At 42.1% G+C, this 12,936-nt stretch overlaps 2 protein-coding genes across 2 annotated transcripts in view; one reads left to right on the top strand and one right to left on the bottom strand.

The window, feature by feature from the left end:
• Positions 1-5,368, top strand: part of kif26ba (kinesin family member 26Ba) — an 88,876-nt gene extending 83,508 nt beyond the window's left edge. Inside the window, exons 28-29 of the mRNA XM_056412951.1 lie at positions 514-664; positions 1,895-5,368. Of these exons, the coding sequence (XP_056268926.1) occupies positions 514-664; positions 1,895-2,043 (300 nt within the window). The 3' untranslated portion in view covers positions 2,044-5,368. The remainder of the gene's footprint in view (positions 1-513; positions 665-1,894) is intronic.
• Positions 5,369-11,662: 6,294 nt separating this feature from the next.
• Positions 11,663-12,936, bottom strand: part of smyd3 (SET and MYND domain containing 3) — a 70,997-nt gene continuing 69,723 nt past the window's right edge. The window contains exons 11-12 of the mRNA XM_056412995.1: positions 12,212-12,320; positions 11,663-11,966 (exon numbers count right to left, since the gene is read on the bottom strand). Coding sequence (XP_056268970.1) covers positions 11,850-11,966; positions 12,212-12,320 — 226 coding nt within the window. The 3' untranslated portion in view covers positions 11,663-11,849. The remainder of the gene's footprint in view (positions 11,967-12,211; positions 12,321-12,936) is intronic.

Raw genomic sequence — 12,936 nt, 5'->3', positions numbered from 1 at the left:
TAAATATTAGCACTTTGTTATGTATGAATAGGGAGCTTTTAAAAAAAAATCTCCTATTTCTCTCTGTGTTACTTCACAAAGAAATTCAAAAAAAATTCCTAAGATTTAGAAGACTGCAGAGTTTTACTGTGAAGCTCACGAAATGGTTGCAAATGAATGCACGGTGCGGCGTTTTCGGTTTTTCCACTCTTATGTTATGTATTCAGCGGAGGGAGCGAGGCTGGGAGAGAAAACCATGAAATATAGATTTCCCCTACAGCAGGCCTCAACAAAGCCACTTAACCCCCGACTGCCGCGGTGAAGCCGCTCGGTGAAGTCCGAGAGCACTCGGCTGTGTTCCCCCGGAGGGTCGATGAGCTGTGAACGTACGCAGCGGTGTGAATGTTAAGCAGAACGAGAGCCACATGTGCTTCACGACAGAGTCCTCCAGATGAATGAAAGGTGGGAGGGGGAAAAAATCCATATATGCCTCTCTGTCTTCTCTGTATGTGTGTGTGTGTGTGTGTGTGCCAGGAGGTGGTGTATGTCAGCCCCAAGCTCCGTCTCTTGGAACACCGTCAGCAGAGAATCAGTGAAGTCAGAGCCAAGTACCAGTGTCTGAAGAAGGAGCTGGAACAAACCAAACAGCACCTGATGCTGGAGCCGCACAAATGGACCACCGAGTGTAAGTAGGGCTGTGAGTGTGTGTGTGTGTGTGTGTGTGTGTGCCTGGTCATGTGTTTATTGTGAGAGGATTGACTGGATATGTCATTATCCATGTATATAATGAGTTATCAAGCATAATAACTCTACGGTTTCTTTGCCAGTTGAAATTCAAGAGCACTCACATATTCAGGTGAAGGCAACTTCATCCGATGGTTTTGTTTTTGTTCTCATGGATTCCTCAAATTCATGATTTGCTGTCTCAAAAGAAAGTATTTAAAAAGGTGTGTGTGTGTGATTTGCCAAGCGTGTGAAAGAGAACTACGCTGGCCGAAGTGAAAACATGGAAACACTCTGTGTCTCTGTCTCTCTGGCTGCTCTGGGCACACGGTGGCGAGCTCCATATGGAGAAGGAAATGTCTCATTAGAACTAAGCTAACGAAAACACACACACCTAAGCGTCTTTGTGGATTTAGAAAAGCACTATATAAGCTTTAATTATTATTACTTTCAAAAGCAATTGTTTTAATATACACCTAAAGACAACATGCTTTTTTAAAATATATTTAATTCCTGCAAATAGATCCTCCTAAAGGCTACACACGGGCTCTGGGTGAACTATTTTCTTTGGATGCACAATAGCAGAAAACCTACTGAGGTGGATCAATGAATCGCTGGCTTTTGGTCTTTTGATGGAACTTTGTTGACAATAAGTAAAAGATAGAATATCAGCAAACACAGATATTACACACTGGAAAAATTAAATGTCAGAATATATTTCAATGGAAAAACTAACCTCATCTATCATTTACAACACAACAGAACAACACTAAGTCTGGTCATCATTCACTATGTTTTTAAAAACATGACACCACTCATCTTATCGATTAGTTAATTAATCTTAATTATTTTATTTTTTATTTTCCCTTGCCTGAAAACCAATTCAACTTCACGTATGCTCATACATATACATCTGCCCTCATCTATGTATTTTGTTTAAATCTAATTTTAAAAAGCTCATACGCACACACAAATAATTTCTCAATACTCTGACTTTATGTCTTGTCCTGTTTTGTCGTCCTCTCGGTGTTATGTCTATGTATCGTCTTTTGTCTTATAAGAAAAAATCTTTTTAAAAAATAAAAAGAATATCATCAGACTATGAAATGGGTTGTATTCATAAAAAAGGATAAAGGGCAATGTTTTAGCAAAAGTGTGTCATCTTTATATCGGCCTGTCTGTCCATTTCCAGTCGAGCTCCAACAGGCCTACGAAGTCGACTCCCTGGAGTACCTGGAGGCTCTGGAGACGGTGACGGACAAGCTGGAGACCCGCGTCAACTTCTGCAAAGCCCACCTCATGATGATCACCTGCTTCGACGTGTCCTCGAAACATCGGTAGACAGACGGAGGGATGGAGGGATGGAGAGGCCGACACGCAGCTGGTCTCAATTAGATGACGACCTTTGGACCATATGCCCACCGATTAATCAAAAACCTTTTACGAAATATCTCCTACACAAAAACATCTCTCATCAGATGACTGGATAATCGCAAGGAGGGATACAGGAATGGCCGAGCACTCAAACCTGCATGTCATCCTCCAGATGGCCGTCGGCAGAAGGACAGGTGGGCGGGGAGGTGGAGGGACGCGATGGAGAATGGAGATAGATATTTAATAAGCCGACAGACAGATGAGTCCTTGTTTTCTCTATCTTGGGGCTTGGAAACAAACCTCAGACCCAGATATTGACCAGCATCATGTGAAAGGGCCACTTTGAGTCAGATGAAGACGGCTGCTCCAAGAAACATAGCCAAGACAACGTGAGTTTCCAGAGATTCCGAATAATTACACCGCTCAGACAACTGAGAGGAGAAGAGGGGAGAGTCAAACAGAAACTGCCCATTTTTTAAACAAAGAAGGATGAATAAAAGGTGCAGGAGGACGAGATGAACAATTTCTCATCTCCCATCATTTTTAGAAGAGCACTTTTTAGAGTTTAAATCGAGTGCTGACTACAGAGTGACCTGGTATTGTTGTGCAGTTACTAAAGGAGACTGACCGAGGGAAAGTAAACATGATTTAGATAAGTGCCTTGTGAACATCTCAACGATACCAAGACCAATTCTCTCTCTCTCTCTCTTTCTCTCTCTTGTGTACATGCAGTAAATATGGTGCTAGCGTAGAAAAACACACAAAAGATCAGCATCCTTGGGGAATCTTTGAATTTATAGCCATTTCTAACTGTGCCGTTTAAATGTTTCACGATATCATAAACAAACTAATACTGTACGTTTGAATGGTCTTTGGTACGCCGATGAGAGATGAGACGAGATTTAAACTAAATGAAAAAAAAGAGAAAGATCTACAGAACATAGAGCCACACGTCCTCTTTAAAAACAAAACACATGTTGCAAGGACCAAATATCCAATTTAATGTACACAAGAGAAATGTGTGTTTAGATAAAAGAGAAAAAACACAATTTTCTATGGTGATGTTTTTGACTTTACCCATAAACACCTGCATCTGAGCATCTGAATTTTGACCCTCGAGGGCATCCATACAGCATGTTTCTCCTGATACGGAGTTGAAGGCTTTTTCATGTTCATAAAGCAATGAAACGTCTCGAGTCGCACAGAAGTGGACATATATAAAGTGTATTCTCTGATCCATCCATTGACTTCTGTCTGTTATTTGTATCCGTGTTGTTCTGCTCTATTATAAAAAGAAACTGAATGATTTGTCAACGTGTGTGTTTTATATTAATGTATCATGTTTTTATTTGTGTACAATGGGACCACGTAGAGACTATGTATGATAGTAAGAGAATCAAAGTAGGTTGAGGAGATGTTTCAGAGTAAATTGTGAGGAACACAAGAGATAAGCTCATTGATATTCAGTGTTAAATGTCCTTTTTTAAAAGTATTATTGGAACAAAGTCGCGAATTCAGCCTGAAAATACAGTTACAGTTCTTCTATTAAAAGTGCACATACACGATGAAGAAATAATACAAAAATATATATGTAAAGGAATGAAACAGAAAGAAAGAAAGAAACGGATAACGGCCAAATTAAGACGCATAGATCTCTGCCTGGTTCCATTTTTGTTTTGGACAGATAGCAACTCTTAAGATTTGTTAATATTATCTATGGTGCTTGAGATGTTTATGATCTAAATGTTTGTACAAATATAGATATATGAAAGCCCGTTTCCTCTCTGAAATACGGAACAATACATTTCGAATGCTTCTTCTACATTGCCTTCATCACGTTGTTCCCCACGCTCCCCTCTGAATGTCTTCTGCCCCAGCAAACAGAGTGCATTGTGGGAGATTGTTTGTTGTTTGAGAAGTTTAAAAGGAAGAATAGACAGCGACTGTAATGATGCTGGTATGATTTGTCCAAAGCGTTGAAGTTACACATGTATCTGTATCCTAAAAGAGCCAACCCGAGTGTTGATGGTTGATCTTCTCACGCCTGTGTGACGAGGCAGCAGCCATCATTTCATTTGGTTTACACTCGCAGTGACGGCAACGAGATCATCCGAGTGTTTTATTATAAATTAGCCCAGAAACCGAGACGCTTTTGACCGACTGGACCTCAGGAGCTTCTTCCTGTTTTTATCTCCCAGTCACGAATGAAGGTTTATTTATTTCTACTCACGAGCGCAAAGTCCATTATTAATTTGTCTTATTTATTTACAACTCACAATCTGAAAACGTTACTATGCATTTAAGAAAATGGAGAGAGAAAAAACAACTGTACATACTTTGCTGAGCCCATGTCATATATAAATATATATACTGTACACATATCATATATACGCTCATTTTTATTTTATATATTTTCTGTTGATTTGGTTTGCTCCTGTTGTTCCTGTTGGAGATCTTAAATGGGCTTTGGGTTTCCTAAAACATTCACTGTCAGGATAGTTGTGTGTCTCCAGATCAGAACTTTAAAATGATGGCACAGAAGAACGCAGTGTTGTTTTGAGTGAAATGTCCTTTAATTCTACAGCCGAGGGTTATTAGCAGTGGATGTTTTGGGAACCCCAACCTCTGGATGAGCTAAATGGCCTGGACTTGTTTCCAGATGTGAGATGCTATGTGTGAGGTTATGTCCTGATGTGTCACTGCCAAATCTACTGCGGTAGCGCTTTATAATTCTCGCAATAAGTGTGACAAAAAGCTGAGGTTTTGATGGCCCCTATTGTTTATAGCTAACATCATAGTCCATGTAAGCTTAATAAAGGTGCCTTTTTTTATTATCAGAAGCAGCGATGCTAAAAGAGATGCACTCGTTGTCAGGTGCTTTAAATACAATGATTTATGGCAAACACACAGTCTAATGCGCCGTTATGTGTTTATGAATTATAACGTGTGATCTGGAAATCTGACACATAGCATCTCTAGGTTCAGTATTGTGTGTTTAAGGCGGTCTCGGAGCACATTTCACACACAAATGATTTTATCTGGAGCAGTTAGACCATTTTAATTCGTATCAGTTTTAAAACAACTGGTTAAAACCAGTCTGTGTGTCAGCTTGAGTTCTTTCTTATAAAAATAACCTAGCGTCAGGACACACTCAGTGTAAAAGATAAAGATGTCACTGGGATCCTAATGTCGGCTGCAGATGAAATGTTTTTGAGAAATGTGATCTGACACTGTGTTAATGGGAGAGCAAGATAGAGGGATGTACAGTAAATAAAGAAATGTATGAAAAGAGTTTCACATCCGAGTCTTTATTCTTTGAACATATAGTATATTGATGGCATGCGGTCGGTCCCAAACCAATGTAATACTCACATTTTGCATTATGACTCCAACACTAAACTTTGATGTTATATTGCTTATAATAAACAAAGATGGAGGCTCTTTGCTCAGGGACATTATTGCCAACTTCTGCTGGAATATACATCAGGAAGTATTATTACACATTTTAACTCGAATGGGCACTCGGTAGAGCGCATACCTTCGCATATCACAATATTGGGCATTGAATTATGAACATTTTGGCATTAGTTGCATGCCAATTGGGTAAAAAGAAGATTTTGACCTTTTCATGACCTTGACCTTTGACCCAATCAATCCCAAAATCGAATCAAATAGTCCCCAGATAATAACCAATCATCCCACCAAATTCCATGGGATTCGGTTTAATACTTTTTGAGTTATGCGAGGAACACGCATACAAATAAATACACGGCGATCAAAACATAACCTTCCGCATTTTCAATGCGAAGGTTATAATGTTTAGTAATCTCTTCAGATTTCTAACATGTTTTCTACATCATATATTATGTGTGTGTTAGTTCCTCTGTGTATTTGCAGCAGCTACATGCATATGAGACTGTCAAGAGGCTTTGTGTTGATTACTAGAACTTCAATGCCTCATATTTTTTATTCAAGATTTTGGGGAATTTGTGACGATCCGATTATTTCGGCATTATTTAAGCTGAACCCTGTTGCTCCTGTGTTTTTGACACTATGTAAAAAAAAAAGACTGATCAGTTTCCACTGCAGCCTCGTGTCTCATTCAGCCGACTCTACCTCTAATCCTGTGATGTGTGTGTGCGTACCTTCCTGAGCCTGGAGGCAGCTTCCTAGGTGACATGTTGCCCCGTTGAGCCGGCTTTGATCACCCACACACAGCAGGGAGCAGGAAGGAGGTGAAGGAAGGAATGGGGGAGAGCGGGGGGGGGGGGGGGGGGGATGCAGTAAAACAGGGAGACGTGAAAAAGATTTGGAGAAAAGGATTACATTTTTAAAAGAGTGGGAGAGAGATGGGGAAGAAGAGATGAAATGGTGCAGGATAAATAAGATGGGAGAGGGAACACAATACAGAGACAAGTGGATTCCTGTTTCGGGTTAAAAAAAACATGCATTCAATTTATAAAATATAGTAAGAGACGGATCTCCTGGGTCTTTTTGGAAACATAATATTACAATAGCAGCTCCCAAAGAGAGCAAGACTACGTTTCATGCTAAATTGCTCAATGTCATTGTTGTTGCTGAGATTGGTGATAATTGTCCGGCCCACTTTTGTCTTGAAGTAATCTCGTTTCACACGAGTGAATCTTCCCGGTATGAATTTAGACCACTTTAATGTGCCTGGGGACAAAAGACCGATTACTGAACTTCTATAAAGACGAGAACATGTCATTTGTTCATCCCACTTACCTCTTGAATGGCATCTTCATTAAATTGTACTTCAGGAACAACTCTTATAACAAGACGAGTTATGTTAAGGCTGCACATCTCTGGTTATAACATTATAATGCTCGGACTGGCGTTGCCATATTTACTATTTCATGAGTGAGCTTTAGGTTGCTAATGTTCATTAATTGGATCGAACCACAATTTACTGAAGCGGTCGAGCCCTTTGATTTATCAAGTCAGAAAACAGACGTTCTATGGAGTCAGATGAAGAATGAACAGATAACCAAAGTGATGACAACTCATGATGAGGAGAACAAGAACGTCAGTGCCAGATATGATAGTTTGATCTTAATCTCAATATGGATAGTTTCAAGTTTCAAGTTTCAAGTTTTTATTGTCACATCCCCTTTTATACAAGTATAATCGGTTCGTGAAATTCTTATGTGCAAAACACCCGACAGCAGTAGCAGACTAAAAAAAGAATAAGAATGAGAATAAACTATACAATATCCACACACAAAAAAGAAGAAAGTATTAACAATATGTATATAAAACAGTGTAATAGAATATACATCATGACAATATATATATATAAAACAATGTAATAAAATATACACTTTTTTGAGACTATATATATATATATATGTATATACATACAATATATATATACAATATATATATATATAAACAATGTAATAAAATATACACCATGGCCATAGATATTCACAGAATATGTTCTGGTGTGTAGTGTTAATGAGGGTCTCAGTCCTTGTTCAGCAGCCTGATGGCTGATAGAGACTGAAAGCGCGGACTCACGCCGCTTCTGACTTTTGAGGTTTCAGGCAGGAGGTGTCATCAAAGTTATGAGGTGAATAGTTGTTGAGACAATCAATGAATCAAAACCCACACCCTCCCCCCTCTCTCTGTGACGACTGACCAGGTGAGAAGACAGCTGGAGAAACTACACCAGCGCAGAGCTGAAGGTCCTGATGGCATCAGCCCCAGGGTCCTAAAGACCTGCGCCACCCAGCTGTCTGGTGTCCTGCAGCGCCTCTTCAACCTCAGCCTGAGGCTGGGGGAAGTCCCGGTGCTGTGGAAGACGTCGTGCCTGGTCCCTGTCCCCAAGAAGTCAACACCATCTGGCCTCAACGACTACCGACCGGTCGCCTCACCTCCCATGTGATGAAGGTGCTGGAGAGGCTGGTCTTGGCCCACCTCTGGCCGCAGGTGAAATCGTCGCTGGACCCTCTGCAATTTGCTTACCAGCCTCATGTGGGAGTGGACGACGCCATCATCTACCTGCTGCAACGAGCTCAGTCGCACCTGGATGGAACCGTGTCTCTGTGAGAGTCACTTTTGACTTCCCAGTGCATTTAACACCATCCAGCCACTGCTGCTGAGTGAGAAGCTGCGGTGGCCGTGTGGACGCGTCCACCATCTTCTGGATCACTGACTACCTCACAGGCAGACCACAGTTTGTCAGAATGGGCGGTGCTGTCTGGAACGGTGGTCAGTGATGTTGGAGCCCCACAGGAACTGTTCTGTCTCCCTTCCTCTTCACCCTGTACACCAGTGACTTCCAGTACAACACGGAGTCATGCCATCTGCAGAAGTACTCTGATGATTCTGCAGTGGTCGGGTGTATTAGGGATGGACGGGAGGAGGAGTACAGGGCAGCGGTGAGTGACTTTGTAAAGTGGGCCGATGAGAACCACCTGCGGCTGAACGTGGCCAAGACCAGAGAGATGGTGGTGGACTTCAGGAGGAAGGCGACAGCTCCTACACCTCTGAGTGTCCTGGGAGTGGACGTGGACATGGTGGAGGAGTACAAGTACCTGGGCGTCTCCATCGACAGCCGACTGAACTGGAAGGCCAACATCAACGCTGTGTACAAGAAGGGAGGAGTCGACTTTTTCCTGAGAAAGCTTGATCCTTCAACGTGTGCAGCAAGATGCTGGAGTTATTCTACCAGTCGGTTGTGGCCAGTGTGCTGCACTTTGCCATTGTCTGCTGGGGAGCAGCATCGAGCCGTGACACCAGCCGCCTTAACAAACTGGTTAGGAAGGCTGGCTCCATCATCGGCTGCCAGCTGGAGCACCTGGAACAGGTGGTGGAGAGGAGGACGTTGAAGAAACTGGTGTCCATATTGGACAACCCGGACCACCCTCTCCACCACCTCCTACAGGGACAGAGGAGTACTTTCTCCAGACGTCTCCTCACGCTCCGCTGCCACAAGGACAGATACAGGAGAACATTCCTGCCGACGGCTATGAGGCTCTACAACAGTTCACCTCTTGCCAGATCACCCTAACCCTTCTTATATTTGTGTTTTTTATTTTTATTTTTATTCTTGTGTGTTGCTGCTACTGGCTCGACAAATTTCCCCTTGGGGATTAATAAAGTATATATCTATCTATCTATCTATCTATCTATGTTGCGAGGTGTAAAGTTTGGTCACCATCAAAGTCATTAAGAGTCCTGATCTGGCCACCATTAACGTCTGCACCAAACTTCACGGTAAATCATCCAGTTTGGAGAAAAGTAGCGGAGCGACCAACATGGAGACGTGCCGCCATCGCGGCGGAGGTCACGGCCAGAGAAACGGGCGACCTCCGGTCCAACGAGGAGTCATGGAGACGTTTAAATGTGTCCAGGAAGCTGCGAGAGGCCGCCGCCCTTCAGCTTCAACGGCCCTCTGGGGTTAAGAGCCTGATTACGAAGAAGGCCAATCAGAGATGAAAGAAAGACGGAGAGGTGAAGAGGACATGGTGAAGTGGATAAATGGTAATATCTATCAACTCCTTATGACGTAGGAAGATAAAAGAGAAATTCTAACGGGATAAAATCTCCCTTCTGGCTGATTGTAGATCTTAAAACCGCGTCATCTCTTTGGAACAAGCTGCTGAGAAGGAGAGGAAAAAGTCGACTGCCCAACAGGGATTTAGAGTTTCCTATTTTATGAAGTAATTGGACATTCAGATATTTTACAAAACCTTTCATAGATTTCACCGTCATCCAATTTATGAGCCCTGACAATCAATTTGGGAATGAAGGCAGATTCCAAACACGTGCGTCTTGAATTTAGGGGGTTGTGTGTACAATTGGAAATGTAATAAAAATGGACACAGAAGTCGTGAGAATACAGAAGGAGTGGGAGAGTAAATGAGAGATGATGGCAGGGAGAGTAAAGAGGGCGCAGGGGGGGGGAACGCAGCGAGAGGGAGGGCCGACGAAATGAGAATGAAAATTGAAAATGGGGGAGAGCAAATGACAGGAGGAGGGCGGGTGAATGGAGATGGGTTAACACCACGAGGTGTCCGTCTTGTGATTGGCTGCGGCTGCCTGCAGAGATGTGCAGCGAGAAAGAAAGAGATGCCGAAGAATAGTGGATTTAATTTGAAAGCCTTTGGGAGAAAGAGAGAGAGAGAGAGAGACAGTGAGTGACAGAGGGTTATGGTTAAGCAATAGTAAATCTAATTAATGGCCGTTAAGATGTGCGAGAGGAGAAGGAGAGAGGGTGAGACAGAAAGTGAAGAGTGGAGGACGGACTCAGTCCACGAGCTTCATGACCACTTCAATCTCCACATTCATTTAATTTAGGCGTTTCAAGATCCGATTAATGAAAGTCTTTCTCCTTTATTCTTCACTTATCAGCAGAGGGTAGCATAAAGAAACAAAACATCAAAATAATAATGTTTTATTCTGAATAACAATGGTGGGAGGATGGTTCACTGATGAATTCAGTGTTTGTAACACACCTGAGAGAACACACACACACACACGGTTTCCCTCTCAGCGGAAATGCTGTCATCAGTTTTCATACGGTAGACCTTTGAGATTAAGATGGGGAAGGGATGGGAAGTGTGTGTGTGTGTGTGTGTGAGAGAAACAACCCATCACAACATTCCATCACAGACACACAACACACACAAACAGAGATTAACATAGGAAGTGTGTGTGATGGATATATATGAACTAAAGATGGTTGGATAACACACTCACACACACCTGGATGGTGAAGATTAAACGCAGCAGACAGAGGCCAACAAGCCTCCATGCTCTCTTTCTCACACACAAACATTCACACGTATACTTAGTAAGTCAATAAACGTGAACAGATAAAAGTAGGACATGTTTTCTGTTTCTTTAGTTGCAGTTTAATTAAATAATGAGTGGCAGCTGTAGTTTTAAACTTTGGACAGAGCTGTTTCCTCCCAGGTCTTAACTCTGTAGTATTTACTCATCTCACTCTTTAAAAAGAAAGCAAATGACTTCACTCACAAAATGTTGAACTATTCCTTTAAAGGGATTCATATTGGAGGACTTGTACGCTGACGCCTGTGACTGGATCATTCTGCTTCGCTTAGTCCTCATCACCAGAGATCAGCGCGCTGGACAAGCTGCTCGACGCTCAGAGCACCGGCGCCACGCAGACGCTCTGCTGCAGCCTTCCGCCTCGTTCATCTGGAGATCACATCTCAACATCTCAAAACTAGAACGGGCACTCGGTAGAGCGCATACCTTCGCATATCACAAGATTGGGCATTGAATTATGAACATTTTGGCATTAGTTGGATGCCAATTGGATAAAAATTGACGGCGCTATGGTAAAAAGAAGATTTTGACCTTTTCATGACCTTGACCTTTGACCCGATTGATCCCAAAATCTAATCAAATGGTCCCCGGATAATAACCAATCATCCCACCGAATTTCATGCGATTCGGTTTAATACTTTTTGTGTTATGCGAATAACACGCATACAAATAAATAAATAAATACACGGCGATCAAAACATTACCTTCTGCATTTTCAATGCGAAGGTAATAAGGTGATCAAAGCATTTTTATGAAGACAAGAATACAAGATCAGACCATAAACAACTTTAATGTATGACAATTTAGACTCGGCACAATGTATATTCCTATACTTTGTTCATTGGGGTTTATTGAGACACGAATAACATCCATCAGGACTTTAAGAACGTTAAGACACAAAGTGAAGTTAGTCCAGTAAATTAGACGAACACGAGTTGTTTCTGGGCTGCGTCTCAACGCCTGCTGGGTGATCGTTGCGTCATCTCAGTGCGACATTCCTCCATCTTTACGCGCAGGCCGCTGGTCATGGCGTGATCGTCCCCGTGGGTCAGCTTCATGATCTGATAGGCCTGTGAAAGGAAACATTAAAGAGTCTTCAACGACGTCTCAGCTGCCATTTTGGCCGTTGGTAGAACAGTAATGTTGTCTAAAATATGTTTGAAAAAAATCTAATAGATGTTTAAAGAGGAAACTTTGGGAGAAAAAGTTACATTCAAATAATGACCCAAGCCGTCTGATCCTCGGTGATCAACTCAGAAAGAAACATCATTGAACTGATCGGAGTGACGGAAGTCGATTCTTTGATCCCTCGCACCTGTTTGAATGTGTCCAAAGCGTCTTCGATACGTTCCAGGTAGTGTTGCAGCTTTCCGACTCTCATCAGCTGGACCCCGTGGACCGGATGAGGATCGGGGTAGTACCGTCTGAAGAGAGGAGAGAGAAAGGGAGGCCGGTGAGACATCAGTAACGGATGTTTTCTGTTGGTTTTTTTGCACAGATCTTTAAATTTAAGGGGAACAACATCGTTTTTCATGAACTCAGGCTATTTTGCTTTTATACAAATTAGCCTCACAGGGCTTTACAATCTGTACACATACGACATCCCTGACCTTTGACCTCACATCGGATCATGAACAACCTTTCAGAGGGAGAAAGGAAATAAACCTTTTGGGAGAGCAACAGATGGGGATCCCTCTCCCCGGATGGACAGAAGCACGAGATGCCACGTGAACAACATTCCTCTTATTACGTCTATTTGCATCAAAACTTCTTCTAAATTCACCAAAAGTTAACTTGAGATAGCGCCTCATTTTAAGAAACATCATTGTCTTAATGTAATCAATCAAAAGGGGAAGTTTCACGGTAATACCCATTAGTTATGTATTTTTTTAACTCAATCTATATGTGGTGACATCCCTTAGTTACTCCTTTTGTACTTTGTTATTGTAATTCTAATTCCTCTTTGCTTTTTGCCTAAATACTATAAACCGTTAATACAATCAGCATCTTGTTTCCTGAGCTCATTCGAGAGCTGTTAAT

The sequence above is a fragment of the Pseudoliparis swirei genome, chromosome 4 (genome assembly GCF_029220125.1).
Source record: "Pseudoliparis swirei isolate HS2019 ecotype Mariana Trench chromosome 4, NWPU_hadal_v1, whole genome shotgun sequence".
In the NCBI taxonomy this organism is placed as follows: Eukaryota; Metazoa; Chordata; class Actinopteri; order Perciformes; family Liparidae; genus Pseudoliparis; species Pseudoliparis swirei.
This window is presented reverse-complemented; position numbering and strand designations above follow the sequence as displayed.